Source organism: Serinus canaria, chromosome 2 (assembly GCF_022539315.1).
Source record: "Serinus canaria isolate serCan28SL12 chromosome 2, serCan2020, whole genome shotgun sequence".
Lineage (NCBI taxonomy): Eukaryota > Metazoa > Chordata > Aves > Passeriformes > Fringillidae > Serinus > Serinus canaria.
In genome coordinates, this window is record NC_066315.1 from 25,987,364 (window position 1) to 26,011,718 (window position 24,355).

The 24,355-nt window shown below is 37.5% G+C and overlaps 1 protein-coding gene across 4 annotated transcripts in view; it reads right to left on the reverse strand.

The window, feature by feature from the left end:
- ICA1 (islet cell autoantigen 1) overlaps positions 1 to 24,355 on the reverse strand; it is a 65,532-nt gene that overhangs the window by 7,094 nt on the left and 34,083 nt on the right. For all 4 annotated transcript variants that reach the window (XM_030229314.2, XM_050971362.1, XM_050971360.1 and 1 more), the window contains 6 exons: positions 16,686 to 16,811; positions 16,400 to 16,498; positions 10,324 to 10,418; positions 8,226 to 8,275; positions 4,532 to 4,573; positions 508 to 783 (listed from right to left, as the gene is read on the reverse strand). In XM_030229314.2, coding sequence (XP_030085174.1) covers positions 508 to 783; positions 4,532 to 4,573; positions 8,226 to 8,275; positions 10,324 to 10,418; positions 16,400 to 16,498; positions 16,686 to 16,811 — 688 coding nt within the window. The remainder of the gene's footprint in view (positions 1 to 507; positions 784 to 4,531; positions 4,574 to 8,225; positions 8,276 to 10,323; positions 10,419 to 16,399; positions 16,499 to 16,685; positions 16,812 to 24,355) is intronic.

Sequence of the window (24,355 nt, forward strand, 5' to 3'; positions counted from 1 at the left end):
TACCTGACCCATATCCCTACATCCAATGTATAGGATGCTTGGGGAAAAAAAAAAAAGAATGCAGCTGATTTTCACTACATGGTTTAAAAATAGTATCCCCAGAAAAAATACAGTAATAATTTTTGGTTCCTTGGCCACTTAACAGAGACAGCAGTTGTGATTAAATCAGAAAAACCCACTCAAACATATTTTCTGTTTCAGGAAAAAAAAAAAAATCTCAAGGTTCTAAAGATCTCAAAGAACACTTCAAAAAAATTAAATTAAAACATTCAAGACAGTAATCTTGACTTTGGGTTTTGGGTACTTCATTCAAACACTGAATGAGAAGGGCTAGAAAACCAAGTAAATTACTCATGTGTTTTTTCTCTAGGCCATATTCTGCTTTAATTTCTGGTACAATTTCTGCAGCCATAGCACAATATAAACTTTCACCACACTTCTACATACCAGAAAACCATACTCTAAGCCCTAAGGCCAACATACTGACAGAACAAGATGAGCTCTCACCATGTAAGGATGACTGCAAGTCATTCATGTTTTGGTCTAGCAGCTGTGAGGGTAAGTAGCCCGATGGTGCTGGTACTGCAGATGATGAAGTGTTCTCCCCATCTCTAGCTGAAGAGTTCATGGTGAGATCAGCAGCCTGTCCAAAAACAGCTGTCCACTCTTTGCTGAATTCCCCCTCATCCAGGGAGGAGGTGTTGAGGATCTCATTTAGTAATACCATGTCATCCTTATCACTGAGTTCTGGCTCCAAGGACCTCACAAATTTTTCCTTTGAAGCTGTCTCAGAACAAGAGAGTCAAGATAAATAATTTTTTTTAGACAAAGTAAATAAGGAACTTTTTAAAACATAGCCAATCCAGGCTAGGTATGTTAAGTGAGATGGAATATTTTTGCATGAATATTTATTTTCTTCTTTAGACTCAATTCTTTTGGACATCTGGGTTTATACCTTATGCAACAAATAATTCCTTCATTATCTTAGATAACCTCACTGCTGTTTCCACTCGCTTCTCATTGAAAATAATACTGCAAGTGCACTTAAAAATCTATTAAACATGCCAAAATCACTACACAGTCTAATATTTAAATACTTGGAAAATACTGCTTTTATGTTGCATCTTGAAACATATGAAAGTCTCAAAGAAACCCCAGATTGCTGTAAACTAAAAAAAAAGTAAGACTTGGGGACTCGAGATTTAGCTTTTGACCTTCTGATCTATGCTTGAATTATTGGGGTATTTCCCCATAAAAAAGGTTAGTCCACCACACAGAATTAGATTTCTATGCTGACCAACGGTGTAGTATTTTTTTCCTTCTCATAAGGTGCTGAGAAATAACTGGGGCTCACTTTCCTTCTGATTCCCTGTACTGGCTTTTACAGCACTAGAAATGCAGCTGAAGAAGCTCTTAGATCACTTGAGCCACTGCTCCTCAAAAATAATTTTTTCCTATTTTAGAAATCTATTTTATATTTATAAACTTAATATAAACTACATGAAACCAGGATCATTATCCTTTCCCAAAACATTCTGAGAGTTAAAGAACTATCAAGGACTCCCAAGTGTTATTTCACTTGGAAGCATTTGGAGCTCCACTGTGGAAGTCTGCAGATGACAAAAATGGTGGTTAACAAGGCTGATAATGTTACATTCCTGAAATCCAGATCAGTTTATCCTAATTATGCTTGTTTCTAACTTGTGGTAAGGCACAGAAGCAACTTCAGTTTTCCAAAGTTTTGGTAGATCAGCTGAACTCCAATTTGCATTCAACTTACAAAATGCTTTTAACCCTTTTGGGTTGGGACAAAAGATTGACAGTAGCAAGTGTCTGCAACAGGCCATTTTACTGAAACTCAACAGCCTTCTCAGAAAAGTTTCCTGGCAACAGCTGTAATAATTTATAATTAAATGGTTGAAGTTGAGTCAGTGCAGGAAAAAAGCTCAAAACTATGTTTTAAAATAGGCTCATGCGTCAGTGCACACACCTACGTACTAAGAAACAAATAAACCAACACAAATTAAAATGATTTTATTCATTACTGAAGTCAGCTGTGAGATTCAACTCCTTTCTAACTCACATTTTGATATACCTCTGTACTCCCTGACAGGGCCTAAAAATTAGAAATAGAAACATTAGAAAGACGTCAATTCTCCTGATGTTCTCCCCAGACTATAACTAAAATACCACAGAAAACAATTTGTTCTTAAGAATTTTCAGGCTGTTTTCCCATCCTCAGATAAAGAGCAAATTGTCCAAGTACCTCCAATTCCCCCAAGTTATTCAGCAGGTAAGACAGAGGGGTAAATCCTCCCATAGGGGAATCACACCTGCTACTTCAAAGGCCCCTAAGAACTCTGAGCTCCATGGGGCATCACCACCTCAAAGGTGCTCTCAGGAAGCCCCTCCATGAACTTGCAGGGGGAGATGCAAAGGGAGCAGCATTTGTAGCAGACCTGCTGTGACACAGCACCAACACCACAGGTAACCACAAGTGCCCTGAACGGAACAAATGCAGCAGCACAGCTCAGAGCCAAGCTCTGCTCCATTTGGGGAACCACTGCAGGAGCCCCATCTTGACTTTAGCAGCAAGCACAACATAAAGCTTTACATGTGAAGAGCAGCCAGGTTTTGCTGCAGGGTGTACAGCCACCAGAAATCTGAGGAGTGACACACTTTGTGGCTCAGCAATCTTCCTGATCTTCCTGTGGGGACTGTGCAGCCGTGGCAGGGCAGGATAGGGTGTGTTCAGGCTCAGGCTGCTCTGAGTAAGCAGCAGCAGTAGGTTTTACTCTTGTTTGCAATAAAGGTTATCTAGAAACCAGCCTTGCTTACCGAGATATTACTCATGTGGTATCTCAGCTAGATTACTAGAATGATAGGGACTTTCTCACTTTACCCGTAAATCTTCTATTACTTCTTTTCCTGTTTCTGTTTTCACTGGCCATTTTCAGTCAAAATCCTTTTCTCTGTTTGCACATGCTGCCCCAACCTTATAAATGCCCATGAAAAAAATCCAAACCTTCCATTAAAACACTGAAAGAACAATGTGACTATATTCTTTCGGTTCTGTTTGAACAAGCCTGTAGCAATGCTCACAATTCCTTTGTAAACTTACCTCGTTTTGTTGCTGTTAAACAAAAAAGGGAAGAGAAACTAAAAATATTTACAACACTACATGATTGGCAACACATGATAAAGACTTCCTTCTGAAACACACATGAAAGAGTACCTCTACCTATAGTGCTCCACTTGAAATAGTACAATATTCATTAGCCTAAAGCTAGTTAATGTGTAAAATTAGGGCAAATGGCTGATATTGTAACAGTGCCATAGCCAACCTTAGCCAGTGCAGACACCCCACAGCAGTTTTTGTATTAATTTAACTTTCTTTACTTAAACTTAACTGTTTAAGTAAAGAAAAAAGTGTTCTAAGTGACACAGCTAAGCTTGTATGAGCAATAATTGCATGAAATATCTGTTTCTCCACTAGGAAGGCCCAACAAGGAATGGAACTGAGTAAAAAGAAAACCAGAAGAATCAGACATGCACCGATCTTATTAACTGCAGAAAAGAAGTCATTGTTGCCTTATCTATTCACAAACTAGGGCTGCTTCTGCAGACAGCTGAGGAACTTTCCTGGTGCCTGCCTTCATGGGTGATTCTCCCCATGGATAATTTCCCCCCCAGTGCAAGACACAGCCCATGGCAAATCCAAAGTCAAGGTGTTTGCAAGTGTCCTTACCTACCATGAAGGCAGTGCTTCAAATACCCCAAATGCTCTCAGTCTGACTGACTAAACCACACAAAGGGATTTTTTTCTTTGCTTCATTTGCTTTTTGAGTTGCCACAATTGTTTTGGTTGTTGAAGTTTTTTTTTACTCATTTTTCTGAGATATATGAGTGAAAAGCAATTGAAATATTACAGACAACACTCTAACTTCTTATGAACACTTATAAAATTTTAACCCAGATATTTCATATGTTAGCTGGTAAAACAGCACATCCCCTTGAGCTGCCAGGGATCTCAAAGAAGTGTAAGGACAGCACCGTGGATTTAATGAACTCGCTGTCTGAAAGAAGTCACCAGTTCTTATATGGTTTTAAGAAAACAACATTATTTGTTTCTGATATGTATACTTTTAACACAAAATCTTGTGGTTACTAGTGTATTGCCAAGAGTTGTAGCACAACAACTAAAAAACCAAGATGAAAAATTTGTGAAATGTTATAGGAGAGGTACGGTGTACAATGGAATCTACTTCAGTTGGCAAATAGGATATAGTCCAGTCTACCTAATCTTGGTATAAACATTTCATCCCCAATAAGGTTTACTTCATATAGTAACAACAGGAATAGTGTCTCTGCTGAGTTTCCTTTAACATTATTTAAATACTGCAGCTGAATAATTTCATTCTGCCTTTCAGACTGTGAAATAAATTAAGATCTAAAATTAAAAGTATACTTGGCTACTATGATTGAAAAGCAAATGAAACAAATGAAACAGACATGCCCAATCATACCATACCATTTTCTCCAGGTTGCAGGTCTAATAACTCATCTATAGCACCTAAAAAAAAAAGAACAAATACAGAAAAATTAAAATCCACAAATGAAGACCTGCAGTACACTGACAATCAGTATGTAAACACGTAAAGATAGGTTTCTGAAGTGTGTTCACCTGAGTTCTGCTCGTGGTTACAATGTGCTTGTAACGTGGAGATGACATCCTTGCCATCATCAGCTGTAATTGAGATCCATAAATATGTCAAATTGCACTTGGCAGGAGATTGTGCTTATAAACAACACCACTACAGTATCAACATGCAATGGTTGTGGGGATTCGTGTTTTAAATGAGTCATGGTTAAAATGAGCCTGGTCACAATGAATGAAAGATCCAAGGTACAAGCATTCCAAAGTGAGGCAAATTTCTGAATAATACCATGAAGGAGATCCTCCTTTGAGTCCCTGCCTCCTACACTACCCTCTCCAAGCTGAGTGCACCCAACTAAGGCAACTGCAACAATCAGTCCTCCAGAAGCAGAGAAATTTATTTTAGAGCCTTGTACTTAGGCCAGCAGAGTGCAAAGAAGTGCTGGGACCTTATCACTCTCTTAACTGCCTTCCTTACAATGTGTTGTTCCTCAAGACACAAACACTGGGAACAGGGAGAAGGAGTCTTCACCCAAGGTACCCCAAGTCAGGATATAAGTAACAGCATCTCCTCTTCAGGGAAATAAATGGACTAAGACCAGTAAGGAGTAAAATGTAGAGCTGAGAGTTACAGGCTACTAGAGGTGACAAAACAAGGCTTAAATTCTGAGAAAGTTTCTTAGATGACATAGGAAATCAAAACAATTATCTAGATTCTGTTTATCAGTGAAGAGAAAGATACCTCCCTCAGGTGATTAATTCCATTTAAGACATGTAGCAAAACACAAGGAATGAGTTACTATTGAATATAGCTTTTTCTCCCTTATTAACTGCTGAGGAAATCTAGCTCCTAGACAATTAAGTCTGTAGCTCTAAGGACAAAGGAAGGGTTTGGCCACAGTATTGCCAGAACTGGAAGGCCCATCTGCTGGAAGCTTCACACAAGAGGCTGGAAAAGTGAAACAGAATTCTCTACTATGAAATAAAAACTGAATCCCAAACTCTTTCAAGAGAAGTGCCAATCTCTTCCAAGAGAAACTTCAAGGTGTGTTCAGAACTAAAGGAAACAGAATAGCTTGCTGTTTGTATCATTATCTTCATAAGGCTTTGCTAGGACAGAAATGTGCTCCAGGCACAAGAATCAGCTAGTCCTTTAAGAACCCATGAGCACATGTGATTACATTCTATATACATATAGACAGCAGAGGGATAAAAACATATGAACTAATATACATGATACTTTCATAAAAGCACAATGCACAAAGCTAAAGAGGAAAATCCCAACCGTAAACTGTCTGGCAGAGGGGAAAAGAAACTCAGAAAGAGAAGTTCATGACAGGTGGGATGTGGATGGCCACAATTCTGTAATGAAAAAAGTACAACTGTTGCCCAAAGCTGGCCTTAGTTGAGTGGTAAACATGACTGAGCCAATCTTAAAGGCATCTGTAGCATAGTAAGGGAAAATGCAGAGCAAATGATAAAAAAATGAACTTATGAAGTAAAACTAGTCGGTGAGGAAAACTAAGAAGCAACGTAGCTCCCTCACTAGAAGCACTGTATCTGTATGACTTTAGAATATAGAGGGTAATTCAAGAAGAAAAAAAATCTCAGCAATGGCATAGACCTGCTGGTGTATGAAGATGGAAAAAATGTAGAAGACCAGTTAGAAATATTTCAAAACACTTCAGTTTTTTAGGGGAGATGAAGAAAGAGACAGAACAAGGTATTACATTATGGTGAAATATTTTACAATACGTAAGCAATTGAGATTCTAGAAAACATCTGCTAAGAAAAAAAGTCAGATTTTGTACCCATATATATTAAAGTATCTTGTCAAAGATTTATCTGATCTAATTAATTGCAAAATGCTGAAACTTCAAAACACTGGGAAAGTCCTAATATTGTGTCTTTATTACAAAAAAAACACCCAAAGAACCATAATTAAACAGAGTGACTTAAATAACTGCAAGCTACTACGAGCTGGTAGATCACCATTACTCCCAGTAAAAAGATTAATGGAATGCCATTCAGTATGACATCCAGCAAAAGAATGTGAGCATAATAAATGCTCCTCTAATAATTTTCTGTTGCTTTCATGGAAAGCAGACCTAGCTGAAAAAAACCAGCTAATTTAATTCTTCGATAAAACTATGAGCTTTTTTCAGTAAAGATATTTGTTTGGAAACAACTTGACTTTGCACTGCACAGCCTTCCAGCTGAAAAGTTAGCACTGCATAACATCTATAACAAACATATTGAATAGATTAGGAATGTGACAACTAACAGATGTCAAAAACATGTTGTTAGGAGGAATAATTGCAAAGCAGAAGTGTTTCTAGTTTAGACCTGCAAGGCTTACTGTTTTATCCATTGCTAGTCAATGGCTTTAGCAGTCATCTGGAAGTAAATACAAAATCACTCTAGAAAAAAAATGTGCAAACAACTAACAGACTATTAGAGGTGGTCAGACAGTCCACTCATTTGGTTTCTGTAGTCAAAGCTGGGAGAATTCAATACCACCAAGCTGTAAGTTACATCTCCAGGACTAAGGAACGTAAGCCATGCTGTAGAAAGGACAAATGAATTCTGGAAAGCTATGGCTAAAAGGAACTGAGTCTTGGTAAATAATGCATGCAGATAGGAGCTTTCAACTTGACACTGCAGTAAAATGGGATGTTCTTCTTGGATACAGAAACAGCAATGTGATTTTACCTTCTAGAAACATGACAGGTGAGAACAATATCAGAAATCTCTTGTCCAGCTATGCATTTCATATTTGAAAAGGGACGTTGTAAAGTGGAGTGGAAACAAAAACTTCAAAAATAAAGATGAAATGATGAGTTCAAGACATCAATACCATTAACCCACTGAAATAAAGATTTGAGAGTAGTCTTGACTTTCATGTAGTACCTTATAAGTATCTTAATGAAGAATAAAATATAACATATTAAAATTATTCTCCATTAATTTAGAAAAGGTTAGATCATTGTGAAGAATCCCATAGATGAAGACTCCACTTTTTACAGTACTTAACCACACTCACTGCAAGCACTTGCTTCTTAGTATGTACTCAGAATTTCCCTTTTTACCACTAGTATCTATTCCCTCCTTTCTTTCTCAGTGCACTTCCAGTTGGAGCCTGGCTTTGTCACTGGGTAATAACACATAAAGTCATTGGCAGCAGCTGAGTATGATCTTGCCTGGCTTTTGGGCAGAAGTTCCACTGAATTCATCAAGTTTTTCAGAGACTACAGTTTAATGACTGGAAAAAACTAGTGAGCTAAGTGGCACACTTCCCTTGTCTCACCTACTAACCTGCAGATCCCTTTCTTGAAGGGTACATGCCCCATCTAAGAATTAGGCTCTGGAACACAAGCCATTTGACCTGTCTGAGAATGACTGAATGAAATGCAGTGGGATGTAACATGCAAGGGATTAACCTGGCTTTTGGTTTTATGCATTTGTAGGGATTTGCTGGGTGAAGCTGTTACAGGAAATAAACCAAACCAAACACAAAACCCCACGTGTTACAGCACTTAGGGAGTGATGAAAACATGAAATATAATACCTGAATAGTTTGATTCCTTGGTATGGCTCTCGTCATCTAATGAAATCAACCTTTATTTGAAAGAATAAGAAAAAAATTGGAAAAATAATTCCAAGGTTCTAAAATAACAATACGTTTTCCTCTTTTTAGTCAAATCATCACAGATTCATATAATTAACAAATAAACTGTAATAACAGATGGACTCTTGCATTCGCTGGTCTGTTGTTACCTTTCATTGTTTCATTGGCAGGTCTGTTGAAAATGAAAATCAGATTGAACTAGCAAATCCTATCAGCTTCCATTTCTAGTCTGACTCAGCCTCTACTGAAAAGTATTGTGCATTCGTGATAGCAATTCTTTCACAGCTATCACAAAGGAGCTACAACTGCTCCCCAGCCCCCTCCCCCTCCTTCTCCCCAAAAATGGCAACCAACCACTTTGTGCTTCTCTTTTTAACAGCTACTAATTAAAAATCAACAGTCAGGACAGTTTTGTCCCATGTCAGCAGATTTCTAAAATAACAGATCAGCAGTGTTGATAAAAAAAGCTCTCAACAAGGACAAAAAAAAAAGGTACAGTTTATGTGCAACTCTTAAACAAAGGTGATCTCTTCAGTGAAGAATACACACTTTCCAACACTTTCCACTAGCTATCTGCTATTACTTTGTGTAAAGCCACTCAGGGAGTAGGAACTGAAGCAGCCACAGGGCTGATGTGGTGGTGAAAAGAACTGTGTGGGTACATTCCTCCTACCCTCTAGTGACAGGACAGAAAAAGCCACCTCCCCTGCTCTTGGGGGTAGGACTGTGGTAGAGGAAAATTAGATTCAGGCCAAATTCTAGTATAATGAATGTTTACTGTGAATGGAAAATTCGTGAGGATTTAAAAAGCTTTGTCTTGTGTAATTCTTCTCAAATCTTAGATGTTTGTTTATGGTTCTAGTCAGCAAAAGGCTGACATATTTTGTCCCTCACTTTTATGCCAGACAATGACAAAGATAAATAAACATAAATACAACCATGACACAGGCACCTGATGCATTTCCTGGTAGGTGCCAATGCACACATCTTGCATAAGTCACACATTCATTCTAGAACTTCATATTCAACACTGAGGAGAGAACTGTTTATTAAACTCTGTTACTGTCATGTGAGATGACACACAGGGAAGTAGGTGCTGTGAAGATAAGTACCATTTGGTAGGTGAAGCTAACCACCTACCAAATGGTACTTAAGTCAAATCCTAATATCAACAGCACCAAATCTGACCAATTTATAAAGTGGTATTGGTCAGTGGTTCTGAATCTGAACCAGAAAAATGACTGAAAACCTGAACTCCTTAAAAATCCATTATTAAAAATAGCCAAGCAAAATCCAGAAATCAGTCAAGCTATTCTCTGCTTTTTGACAACTGATCCTTTGCTGGGTGCTTCATTTAAGCAGGGATAGTCAAAACAACAGGTGGCAGCAGGATTGTATCAACATTGCATCTCCTGGCAACCGAATCCTGACGGTCAGGTAGGGCAGGGATCGCCTCTCTTTCTCCTCTTCTCCTCTCCCCACAGCAGCCCATTCATAAGTCTCTCTCAGCTCAGAGCTACAGGTAACTCAAAACTTGACAGCATCAGCTCACTTGGATGTACTTTATACTAAGTACCTATTGCTTCATTGGATTGCTAACTGATGCTGTATACATTACAAAAACTAATTGCTGCTTGGAGCAATCAGTAATCTATATCCTATTTCCAGGTGAAAGGAGATGCTGCTGAAAGGAGAAATACAATGCTCATATATCTTCTCCCATGTACAGTTGTTTACAATTTCTTTTAATAAGGAAAAAAAATGAAGCAAAACCCGAAAAAAAAAATAAAAAGAAGACCAGAAAAGATGAAAAACACATAAGGGTTTGTGGGCCTTTTAAAACCTCTTAATTTCACCATAAAGTTTATTAGTTTTGATGTACACATTACAACATTTCAGGAATTATTGTGTTGAGGTAACCAGAAGAATTAGACTAGCTGTGTCTGTATCTCTACTTATTTTTGGTGACTTTAACGTCCAGGAAGCAGATTATAGACAAAAATAGTTATTATTTTGATATACAGGATATGTGACTTACTGACTCTGCTGATCTTCCACTGAATTGGTGCTCTCAATCTGCTGGTCTTCCTTTTCTGCTTTTTCTGTTAGTTTATTCACAGGATCTTGCAAGCTCTAGATCATAACCATAATAAAAATGTAAAGAAGAAAACCAATTAGAATCAGGGAAGCTAAAGTGTGTCATTTGAGACCAAACCTGATTCAAGAACCAAGAGAAATCAAACAAGAATGGTTTTATACTATATCAAAACAGAACCTGACTCAGGCAGAATTAAAAGTGTTAGAATATACTCATTTAAATTGAGTTTGTGAACACACTTTTATATAAGAAGATAACATGTGGCAACTTCTAAACTCATGTTCTGTTTCTAATATTTCTAAATGATTACTTCTAGGTAAATATTTTCAATATTTCCAAGTAAATCTATCTATACAATGTGCAAAGCAGTCCAGATGGCACGTTTCTTTGCTATTTTGGGCATTTGCTTATTTTTTCCTTCTTTTCCTTTTTTTTAAGATGAGAAAAATAAATTCTTTACATCTGTTTGTTCCTCATTTACTTCTTCTTTTCTTATTTTTTCTCTTCTTCCCCTCCACAATTGTTTACACAAACTTGGCAACTGCAGTGGTAGTGGGAAGATACTGCTTGTATCCTAAATCTGAAAACAAGGGTTAAAAAATTTTGGATGATAGTTGAGGAAGGGCAGGTGTGGTATTTATGAAACCCTACTGTCCCTTTGCAGTCTGAAAGGCTGCGCTACAAGATAACGACATGCAGTTTCATGGGCAGCAATTTTTAAATCAAAATTTGGAGAAGAGAACAAGCCAACACAAGCATTATAGACTGACTCTGAAGTGATAAATATACTACTAATTGTTACTCTTATGTATCAATTAGAAACTCTGTCTAAAAAATTAAATAAAGGAACACAGTAATTAGGTAAAGTAGACATTAGCAATGTAACTATTTCTATCTCTATGAAACAGTTTTGCTGTGAAGGTGAAAAAAATTTCCTCTTTCTAAAGTCCAACTCAGTCTCTGAAAAATCAAACCATGTTACACGTGAATAGTCTTGACCATTTGTAATTAAATTTATTAATGTTGCCCTGATAGTGATAGTAGTGCATCTCACTCCAACTTATCCTCATGCCTCCCCCCCAAAAAAAGAAAAGCTAAGGATAAAACAGAAAAGTCACCTTCTATACAAACTCAAAACCCACAAAAATGTAGTGGTTTTGCATCTGGAATTTGAACAAAACATGAATGTGTTTCATGAGAAAAGTAAAATGAAAAACCACAGCCTAACTGACTGAATAAAAGTTATGGTGTCCAGCCCATCTGTCACAACAAAACCATTCCCAGACATGCTGCAGGTCTTGTTTCCACTGTCCTGCTAACCAGGACAGAGGAGTTCCCAGAAGGAGCATTCCAGTTTCTGCTTGGTTCAGTATTTGTATAAGGAATTTACACTTCAGTGATTTAGAAACTAAACTTCTAGATTTGTCATGTGCTGCATATGCTTTTTTTCCCCCTCTCAATAAGCTAATTCTGCATAGAACTGCTTGCTGATTAATTTGTCATTGCGGACATGGTCAAAAGATGAAGGTCACAAAAACAGCAATAATAAAAAAATGCCTTAAAGAAATGAACCTTATTCTGTGGTTGCCACTTTTTTATTTGACACTGTTGCTACCCAGAATCACATGTAAGTGTAGTTCTTCTTGGATGCTGAATAAGGACACCAGCCAGTTCAGCTAGATAACCTATGTATGGATGCCCCCCATAAACCTGCATACGTACTGGGTATTGATTATACTGCACTTCTTGTGCTATTAAAATTGATGGGAATTATTCTGTTGACTCCAAGAAGTCCTGGACTAGAGTTCAAGAACAAATATCGACTATACTTGTACAAATGTGCAGTGTAGAGAAAGAAAGCAGCTCTGCATTATGGGGACTGTGCTGCTTTGGGCACCTGAACCACCTGGCCATCTTCACAACAGGACACACAGTCCACTGAATTAGGAGGTGATGGTCAAACAGTTGTGGTTCTCTGCCTGCCACCAAGTATAGCACCTCAGACCTTGCTCCAAAAGGGCTGTAAAGGTTTTGGACAAAAACCAGAATTACTTTGACCACTATCTAGCTATATAAGTTAAAGAAAATTATTAGAAATAAAGTCTGCATATTCACAAAAATACTCCCAGAGAAATAAGCATCCTTCTTTAAGGACCAATATTTTAAGAAGCTTCCTTTGTCAGTGTTTCAGGAAATCCGTATTTAAAGGACTGTGTTCAAACCACGGAAACAGCATATAGAAATGGAGTTCACAAGTACCTTGGGAAGGAAACAGCATGATAATAATGGCAGTTACTATTTCCTGTATCAGAAAAATAAACGTAGCTCTGAAATACAGCTTCGGTTTCAATGGTGATTATTATAAAAATTGTCAATAATCAGAAGTTGTATTTTGATGCAATAATTCCACGTAACAACTTTATTTGGACTCAAAATTGGATACCAAATAATGAAATTGTTTTCCTCTACTCTGCATTCTGAGGTTCACTACAAACTGAGGTATCTTTTCAAAAAGATTTTAATAAGCTAGAGAATGAGTATGAAATAAAACAATGTTAAGCCACAGTTAAGGATTTTCTAAACATGAATCCACAGTAATGTGATCACTACTGCCAACTGGCAGAGAAATAAATCCATGATATTCTTTTAACTGTTTTAGCTTACATTAGAAGAAAGGCAAGAGGCGTCACCATCTAGAAAGTTCAGTGATTAAACAGAGTTATGACAACACAGACTGAGTTCAGGTCAAAGAGAGCACATTTCATCTGGACATAGCCCTGACTTGGCTGCTCAGAGCACACAGATGTGTAACTTCACAGCACTCTTCTGGCTGCTCATGTGGGCTAGAATGGATTTTGTTGTGAGCTACACCACATTTGTGACTTGAAGTAGGATCACTGCATATTTAGAAACCTATCTTCCTAGCTTCTTAGATCTCTCTTTTACTACAAAAATCAGGGTAAGACCTTACACATTAGCAGAGCAAGTTCACAATCATACAATCTGCCTGGTGTGTCCATCTCCAACACCAAAAGTCACCCAGTGATATTTCACCTGCTCCCAGGACTCAGACTAGGTATCCAAGCTGACAAGGGATTCCTCCACTGCAGAGACAACTCTGGTTCCAGCTCAGGCTCCATTTCTGACTGCTATTCACTCACTAAATTCCTTTACCTGCATCTGGGCTGCTTTCAAGTCAAGCCAAGATCGTCTGGATTGCACCCGAAATCTGCCCTCCACAGTTAACTCAGCAGTGTTGACACTGTACTCAGCTCACCCACAGCTCCTCCCAAGTGCCTTGGACAACTAATGCACTTCTTAACAGAGAAAGAATCAAAGCAACACAGCTAAGGGCAATTTCAGGAGCCAGGCATGCATTCCAAGATGTAACAACATTTATGAAAAAGTGCAACAGCACTGAGGAGACAAAAACTTGAACATATTTGGGGGAAAACTGAAGGGGAAGAGGAAAAGCACGCTGTCTCAGAATTTCCTCCTATCAAGTACAGAAATACCACACCTCCCAAAATCCTAGGAGATGCAAAATCATAGGCAATCTTGTCTATGGGTAAAGAAACAAGAGAGGATACCAGACTACAGCAGAGGTCAGCAGAAGGCAACAGTGTTGTAGTACCTGTTTGGACAGAGTACTCCAAGGGCGACTCCACGTAAGGAGCTCAGGCAGCAGTATTCCACTTCACACAGAAATAAACAGATGCACTGAGTTTTCTGTCTTTTGACTCTCTTACCAGTGCAACTATTATTTCTAAGTTAATACAAACTCTTTTTAAAGTTTGGTATTCTAGCATTTAAATTTAAAAAATGCAACTAAATATTATTTAAGTAACTAAGGCAAATAAATGGTAACAGAAATTAGAAAAAGGTATTATTCATGAAAAGTAGCCCTTGAAATAAATTTGAATTCATTTGATGTATGTTAATTTCAAGACAATGAAACCTTAATGGCTTTACCAAACAGCAGCCCATCATCTGTAACAGTAAAGCAATGGATACAGTAACAGATACTTTTACACCACTATACATAGAGCTGTTAGCACATTAATAATCATCTTTCACCAAGCACAAAACTCAAGAGTTACAAAATACAGCTGCAATAGCACAATTATACTGCTCTCTGCACATACCCCGAAGCAAAGAAAACAAATGGGCTGCTTTTCATTAAGGGAGTTTGGCAAACATCTCTAAAGACAATGTTTTCTTTCCAGAAACAATCCTGGGAGGCATTTCAGAGTCTCTTTCCTAAGGTAAACCTGGTACACAAACATATATTTATACTACAAAATACAAACAGCAGTTTTCTAGTAATAGCACCTCTTAATTTTCAGTAAACCATCTATGTCTAAATCAAATATTAACTTGCATTAGTTTCTTGTTTTAAAGGAGAACACTAATCCTACATTCACATATCCTTCGTTTCAATTGTATGAGCAAGATTTTGTCTTTTATGGGATCATAAAAGACAAAAGTGATTTGCAAGCATCAAATTCAAAATTTCCATTTAAGAAAGAACCCTTTTGTGGTATCAAGCAGGGAAAAATAGTCCAAAAGAAGTAACTTCCAATTAAATGTAGAGATGGGTACACTGAAATATTTATGTTTATTTTAATCCAGTATATATTCTGATTTTATATTTTAATGCATAAAGTCAGCAACAGACATGGCATCTCTATTGGGTACATTTTTAGACCAAAAGTTTCTCCATCAGAAACTACACTCTCTTAGATCAGCTACAGCTACCTACCATACTTCATTAAAAATAATACCTCCTAATCTCAATGTAAAATTAGTTTGCAGCTCCTTTTTAATATATAGTTACTCTGGCATGAACATATGATATGCCTGGTAGGCATCAGTTCCCTAACCATAATCTCCTATTGTTATTCCACACCCAGGTGTAGCAGAGGTGAGATGGGACTCACCACACCCTCTAGAAGTGACATGCAGAGGTCACCTACCCTGGTAATGCTGAAGTAGCAGCAGACATCTATTCTCTTAGGCAACACAATCTCACCTGATGCAATCACCAGATTTGATTTAATCACCTTAGCAATCATTTAATGTAAACAATCAGAAACTAATTGCTGGGAACAAGAGATCATGGAGAAGACTTTGGTATAGAAAATAACCCCACGCTCCAGAGAGTGAAAGAACAAAAACCCTGATACTAAAAGCCAGTAACACAGTCTTACTCCCAAGCAGCTGTTTTCTGAAAGCACAGAATTACATAAAATCTTATAGTTTTAAACTAGCTCCTGATTAGCATGATTTATCAGCATACATATCAGTGGAAAAACAGGAAATCACATCTTTCAGTGCAGGAGGTGAGCAATATAATTGGTTAACATTCTCATAACAAAGGCTGCACCCTAAACACACTACAATATTCCCAACCATTTTTACAATTAGTTTTTGCTTCAAGGGTTGCTTGCTATATGTGTGGGTTCAATATAGATGATATTTCTTTATCATAGATTCCCAATCTACTTTCAAATTTAAATCAGGGTGAAATGTTTCACAGGAGGAAGTTCAAAAGGTACAAAGCATCCCCAAATGTCCCTCCTGTTCCATCAGGAGGATACACCAAAGCACGTGCATTTTCTTTCCAAGTTCCTCTCCAAGGTGTCTAAATGTTATTATACATCTTGAAACATCCTATGTGTTGTTCAATTAATCAAACTTTTAGATACAAAACAGCAGGAAGAATAAATACTCAGCAACAATACAGGCTACCTACACAAATTAGACTGAAATAGTTTTGGATCAAAGCAAACAACTTCAGAAACCTTTTAACATCAGGAAGGTAAGGGAAGAGCCCACCAGCACAGCTGGTCAGAAGGACATTAAACAAAAAACCTGTATTTAAATGAAAAGACAAAACAGGGAAACAAAGTGTCAGAAAATATATGGAAAAAATATCAACATATGCTTTCTACACCCTTGTATGATCTCTTACTGGGTATCACTGGGCAAACATATATATCTATATATTCCTTACCTTTAACATAGTGAATTCATATGGCTGATAACCTTTGAAACTTTCATGGATGGCTGCCATCGTGTGTGAAGTTTTTTCCCAAAAATGAAGCAGCGTTGTCTGTAAAATTTTACAGGGTAAAATTTCAGTGCCAATGTTAACACAAATCTGTTTTCAGTGCAAATTTCACATCTTCCCTCCAACACCAGCTACATATTCTTACGGTTGAATATTGCCATGGTAACCTCTTGAAAAGCCACATTAACAGGAAAACATTCTTTCAGAGGTCAACATTTTCCTTGGATACCTGATATGTTGTTAACACATGAGAAAGGAGGTTGCATCTGCTGGCTCCCAGAAGATCCACTTTTTGACAGACATCAGTCTTCAGTTTGTCAAAGTTGAGTTTTGCATGTCGCACTTGTGCTTGAACCTTCACACAAAGGGACAATTGTTTATGTAGTGACTTTTTTCTCTATTTTTAAGGAAAGAGCAAACTAATACAACCTCTAGGGAAATCAGACAACTGAACAGGCTCAATTACAGTTTTATTTTCACCAATCCCACTAAAATGAAGATAAACTGTCTGATAAATGGTACTCTTACTATCTTCTCTGTTACTGCTTTTTGTAATATATCCAGGGAAGAATTTTTGTTTTCTAACAACCCCTGTTTTGTATGATGGATATTAGTATAAAACATAGACTGAGAACAACTGGAAAAGATACTCATATTGGTATCTCTTTCAAAGCCCAACCAAAAAATTTGGAGCTAAAAGTTCACAATTTAATATACAGGTGCACAGTCAGAGACATTTCCATGTACCTACAGCAAGAGACAAATTACACTGACAAAGTTTAAAGTCTGTCTGCAATGATACAGCACATCAATATCTTCAGATTGCTGTAAAAATTTCACTCAGTAAAGTTCTCCTTCTAAAATAGGAGTGCCTTTTCTGTTTACTGCTATCAGAAAAATATCAAGCCCCCCTTTCCCAGGAACTAACAATTTCAGTTTCAAGGGGTATTATTTTTTAAAATTATTTTTCTATCACCTATTAAGTATCTATACCTGTACATTAAGTACATATGCAACAACCTGTTCCACAAACTGCATGTGCTTGACAGCAATACTGGCATGATTTGGTATCAGGGCAGAAGGTAAATGTATGCATTTAGTATCCAGGATTTTCCATTTTTGTGACAGCTTTGCACACTACCAAAATATTATATTAATGAAAGGTATTTGTTTAAATTAAGTAAACAAGTTTTGTTATAATTTTCTTCCAATGGAATGGGAAACAATCAAACCACAAAATATAATGAATCTTCTATAACTCTTTCACAGTTAAAATAAAATACTTACCTAAAAAATAAAATGTTTCACGATGAAAACAAACTACTGAAGTAAATCATACATTTCTTTCCTTTTCTGGCCTAACTTGGAGAGTAAACCCATTTTGTCCAGAAAACCCAAGCTCAAAGATTTGTCAGACTTTTATGCTCCTGATCTTCAGAAGCGAATCTGGAACTTTGCAGCAAGAACAAATACAGACATCTCATAATGCCATCTGAAATGTTATGTTTACTGTACTTCTGCTCTTATTTTCCCAAACTCATAGCATTCAAGACCTCCAACCAGGCAGAAAACCAGCCTGTCTCTGAATCTGTATCACAAATTCATTAGAGGACCTACTCATACCAATTGTGGGACTCCTGGATTGCTGGACACGTGGCAACTTTGTTTCACTGATAAGATCTGCTTAAGCAATACTGCACATCAGCCTAATCTGTTCATAAGGAAGAAACTATCACAATTCAAAATCTGTCATAAACTGAGAATCTTACAGGTGAGATTTAGAAAAAGATGATGCCAAATGAAAAAAAAGCAAACACTTTTTCTTTTCTTAGTAAAGAGCAATGCTACTCTACCTTTACAAAATAGCTCTGTGGTTACTGCCTTCATCCAAAAGAGGAGGTCTTCCAGAGTAACTCCACCAAACCATCAGTGAATAAAACTTGAGTTCTAGTAATAACAAAGACAACTGAAACATCTGGCTGGATGCAGTGCTCTAAGTACGAGTAAAACATCTTACTGATGTCTTGCTTGTTGTCTTCACACGTTGGAGAGTTCAAAAAACCAGAGGTTTCTCCAGAAGATGGAAGACTTCTTAGGTAGTTAGGAGATGTTTTACTGAGGTAGAGACAGATTTGATTTTCCTCAGGAAGGAGGAAATGGCTCCAATGGCTTCCACTTCTCAGGCAAGCATGACAAATGCTAAGCTATAATATAAAAAGCAAGGAGTAGCTACTGCCAAGATATCTGCTATAAGGTAAGGAATGTCATGAAAAGCCCCACTCAGAGTTACACTGGCATGAGCTGAGACTGCTTCTTAGTTTGGGATCCCCAAGGATTGCTACACTTCTAGATTGTACCTGATGAAGTCCAAGCAAGGCACCATGCTGTGCATGCCAGCGGTGCCATCCCAGGCACATCTGTCTAGTCCAAGCAGCATGTTGGTTAAAGAGCTTATGGACCTCCAAAACTGAGCAGCAATGGAGGAAGATAGGAGCAGTGGCAGAAGTGCAGAAGCTTTATCCAGTGCTGGATAAAGACATTTGTCCTGTGTTAGGTCCTCAAATCCTTTATTTGCTTTAGCTTCAAATACCTGAGAGCACAGTTACAACTTCAGTGTCAAAAGCAGAGTTGTGAAGAAAGTCATGTGCCTAGGCAAAAAGGAACTTCTAACTGAAATCTAAATATGGGATTACGTGGATCTTTTGCCACAAAGAATTGCTGCCATGAGTAGGGATTTAAGTAAGAGATGTTGGGCTTCGAAAAAACGAATCTCAGTTACAGCCATGAAAATCCAGAGAAATTCAACTGATGTAAATGGAAATGTGTCACATATAGAACTATATTTTACAATGGTGCAGCTGAGAACAGAATCCCTTTCCTACTCGGTACATCACAGCACTGGTGAAAGCACAGTAAGAACAGCTGTGGCTTTGTAGACTGAAAGTCCAAGTAAGCAAAGAATGTGAATTCTGGGGACTATAAATACTCTGCCAGTGATGGTGTGCCACAATTTTTAAAAAAGGAAGTACTACTAAATGGAATTATGAATTCCTACTCCAACTCCTTAAGAAAGGAGAAAAAAAATCCATAAACAAAAGCACCTGTATAGTTTGAGTCGTAGTCTTCCTGCATACAGTCCTCAGGGACATTTAGCAAAGAACAAGTTGGCATTTATCTTAACTGAACATGTAATTAGTCTCTTTTAAAAACTAAGGCACTCATAAAGAAAAAGAGGCAATCCACAATACAATGAGGAATACAAACCTTTATGTTTATCACACTCATTCAGATGATTCAAGATACTTAATGCTGCCTTACCAAATGCTACACATTTCTCTTGCCAACCAAGAAAATGTGGTATTATGAGAGCTATTAAAGTAAGCATGCTTTTAGGTGTTTGATATATTGAAAGTTTACTGAACAGCAGTGCAGGACAACTAAGAACACCACACACTACATCACCATGACCTTTTGCTTTTTATCTGTGCCAATAAGTGCATTTTCAATTGAAATTATTATTATTAGACATCTTTTAAGATTACTTGTTGGCTTCAGGAATTAGGTATTAAACCTTAGTGCTTACAAAGCATAATCTACTTAATACCACACAAGTTATGAAAATGAACCTTTGGTTCTCTACTCAGGGGAAAGCTGATATAATACATACTAATCTTCTCCTTTCTCTGCAATTACTCTCTTAGACATGAGAAACAGAACCTCATTGTGGTCTCAGTACGGCAAATTTTTATTCATATTTAATTTATATTTAATTTTCTGAATTATAATATATTTTGCTGAACATACAAAATTTCTGGAAAATCCTGGTCTGAAAATTATCAGGATTTTAATGACCCTAGGAGAACTGCCTTGATCCAAACACAACCTGAACATTTTATGATGAATTAAATTCTAAGCACCTGAAACAATAGGTGCTAGATGTGAGATTTATATCATACAAGAAAATCTTACAGTACTCTTGACATAAAAAGGATTATTACTCTTTTTCTTTTTCTTAGCAGCAATGTGGCACGATCTGCCTTTAATTTCCCAATGCAAACACCTAAGTACAGTGTTCATAAAGAGCACACAAGAAAACATAAATTTGGAAAGTAGTATCTATAGCTTGATAAGATACTATCTATAGCTTGGTAAGATGCCAGACAAACCTGAAGTCATTTCAAAGGACTGAAATGCTACAATCCTAAATCCTGGGGGCTCAAAAGCCAGATTCGAGAATGCTTGATTGTAAGGGAAAATATTTGCTAACACAGTTTCCTAAACAGTATTCCAAAATGGTCAAGTTGGAAGGGACCACAGTAGATCCTCTGGTTCAACCTCCCTGCTCAAGCAGGGCCATCCCAGAGCATACAGCACAGGATTGTATCCAGACAGTTCTTGAGTATCTCCAGCGACAGCCTCTCTGGGCAACTTGTTCCAGTGCATGGCCATGTGCACAGTGAAAATTTCTTCCTCATGTTCAGGTGGAATTTCCTGTGCATCAGTTTCTGCCCAGTCCCTTTTGTCCTGTTGCTTGGCACCACTGAGAAGAACCTGATCCATCCTTTTGGCACCCTCCCTTCAAACACTTAGAGACACTGACTAGGTCAGTCACCTCTTCCAGCATCTGAACAGGCTCAGCTCCCTCAGCCTTTCCTGATAAGAGACGCTTCAGTCCCTAAATCATCTTTGTCACTCTCCACTGGATCGAATTCAGGAGCTTTACATCTCTTTTTCATTGAGGAGGCCAAAACTGGACACAGCACTCCAGGTGTGGCCTCACTAGGGCAGAATAAAGGGGCAGGATCATCTCTCTCAAGCTGTTGTCAATGCTTCTCCAAGTGAACGCCAGGATACCACTGGCCTTCTTGGTCACAAGGGCATTGCTGGTTCATGGACAGCTTGTTATCCACCAGTATCCCCAGGTGCTTCTCCACAGAGCTGCTTTCCAGCAAGTATGCTGAAAACCTTTATTCAAATAGAAAAATTCTAATCTTCAAGCAGGCTAACATAAAAAAAAAAAAAAATCCTCAGACCCAGTTAAAAAACTCTATTCAATATGTTCAGTTACTAAAATACAGATTGGCCATGTACTTTCAAGGAATCTTTATGTTCAGATCAGATGTCTACAGTACATCTGTGTTACTACTTTCTTTCAGTCTCCTATAAAATGCAAAATGTATTTTCAGTAGTAGCCTAATTTCAGGGACAATTCAGCTAGTGAAGCATCATCTCCAAAATTGTGTTGGATAACTGTACTAACTGACTTTATGTACAGTATATTTTTGTCTCAGCATTTCCAGCATGGAAGGAGAAACAGATGCTTTTAGTCTAATTTGTCACCCCACCTCTCACATACTCAATCTAAAAAGCATTCAGTGTGTGTATAGGCTGAAAGGAGGGGATAAGTAAATTGAGGGGGAAAAATGCCTGGAATATAGCAAAAATTCCTGTTTGGGGCTCTGGGTAAACCCTACCAGCAGATGGAATCAGCACAAATCTTTGCATTAAATAAGTATAGCACCTTCTGCAATACCTGATCATTGTAAAGACTACATGAAAATGAAATCAAACTGTTTGATGGACCAAGTATATACCATAGAGCACAACTTACAGCATTTCTGCATATGGCACAGAAAACATAGGGAACCAGATTCTCAGTTCCCACAAATTGTAATAATTTCATAGTTTGAGTGGTGTTTTGATAAGGAGCACCCATTACACTTTCACATGAGCCTAACTAAGTACTTACTGGTTTATTTTTCCCCTTCTTTTTAATTCATGATTAATACATAGTCAGAGAGCAGAAAAGGTAATGTTTTATACAAAATAATGCCTGTAAATAAACTTTTCCACAGGCAAGGTACAGGCTTCCAATGCCTTGCACAGTATTTGAAACCTGATTTCCATGTGCTTTGGTATATTCTACATTTTGCAGACTACACTTTGATTCAACTGTTCCCTTGGGTTGGAATAGTATTTATTGCATTCATCAATCTCTGCTCCATCATTTTTAAAGAATAGCACATAAAAACACAGTTTAAAGAAGAGTGGGCATACTTTTGTTTGTCTGCTTCAGCCCTGGATATTAAAATATTTTCACCATTTATGGTCTGATGAGAAACACTGGTAGAAATTAATTTTAGGAGACGAAATTTTTAAAGTGAGCCACGTCTAGCTAAAAGGGAAAACTACTTGGACAGTATGAACAGATCCAAATGATATCTTTAAGTCTGAAGCTGAGCAGATGCACATCACATTTGTTCAAGAAACAAAATCTGAATTAAGATAATTTTAGTTCAGACTGAGTTCCAATAATACTTTTCTTAAATTTGCCATTTTTGACTTAATGATGATTGTCTGTGCTTGTGCAAAAGCCCTATGCTTCTCACGCTATTAAGCAAATTTGCAGTCATGTTGCAATTCATCGAAAGTTCCTAATTACAAATGCATGTCTACCCATGTCCCTCTGGAAACCAACCAAACATATTCTATGGAAGGGGTCCCTGCCCATGATAGAGGAGGTGGAACTAGATGATTTGTAAAGTCCCTCCCAACCAAACCACTCTATGATTCTACAGAAAGTACTGTCTGCCTTTCTGCCACAAAAGAACAAGTGGCATAGCAGCTTTGAAAAAGCACTTCTGTTGTGCTTTGAGGCAACTTAAATATATTGGCAAATTCATGTGGAGAGACAGCCAGTAAGTGAAAGCTGAATTAAAGATGTATTAGGTCAGTTGCACTGCAAGAGACAGATTCTGGAAAGGAAGATGATACCACTTTCTGATGTCCTGATGGGGTAGAAATCTCCCATTATACAGACTTGAACAAGGCAAGTCTATCCCAAGATAAAAGACAAGACAAAATCTTTTAAACCACCAAAGACCATTTTTCCAATGGCTGAAACATTCATGGTGAGAAACAATTAAAATATTGCACTAAAACACAGTGATAGCAAACATAATCCAATGAAATCAATGCCAACTGAAATAACTGCAAATACCTATGAGAATATTACCTGCCATAATTACTCAGAGCTTTTAGATTTAATTGTTCATGACAGTCCTGGAACTCAGGGTAAGCAATAGAAGAGTGCTAAAGTAGACAAAAAAAATGAGGACAAAAAAGGAAAAAGGCAGAAGCAATGCTGTATTGCTGCAGAACAGAATATAGACAAATGCATCTTAACATGGATTAGTTAACAGTAGCAGCATTTCCCTGTATTTACTGGGACCACATCACGTTTCTCAGCCAGAAAACTGAATATGAAACATCAACTGTCTACAAAGAGAATGACCATAAAATCAGTGTAAGTTGCTTAAAAGGTTTTTTTTCATTTAATGCTGACAGTCTTGATTCTAGTCAGAACCATCAAATCTCTATGACTTAAGCATGCATTCTGCTCTCCTTACACTACAATGAAGAAGCCTAGAGAAAAAAAAATAGTAAAAAAGTCACATTACAACCAAAATGTTATTCCCTCAAACCCAGCAGCTTTCATGCAAACTCTGTCATTCAAAGCTGCTACAATTTACTTAATTTACTTTTTTCATATGTTTAAACATTTTATTAGAAAAATTTCGTATCTGTGGATGGCAAAATTTTAAACACCAAGAAGGACCAAAAAGTGTCATTTTCTTCAATTTTGTGATTTTCAAATGTCCTATTAGGACACAGTCTACAGCAGTTCTTGAGGAGAGCCATTATGACTCATCAAAATTGTCATCACTATTTTGGCTCATTTTTTACCATTTTGTCCCTGTGCACACACCTATCCCCCTTGGTCACTCATACCTAAGCCAGCTCTGGGAAGCTCCACAGGTCTCCTAGAAAAGCCTTGCTGGGGAGTTGCTATGTATTTCACCAGAGAGGTTAAAGGCAGTACAAACCAGCAGATGAACA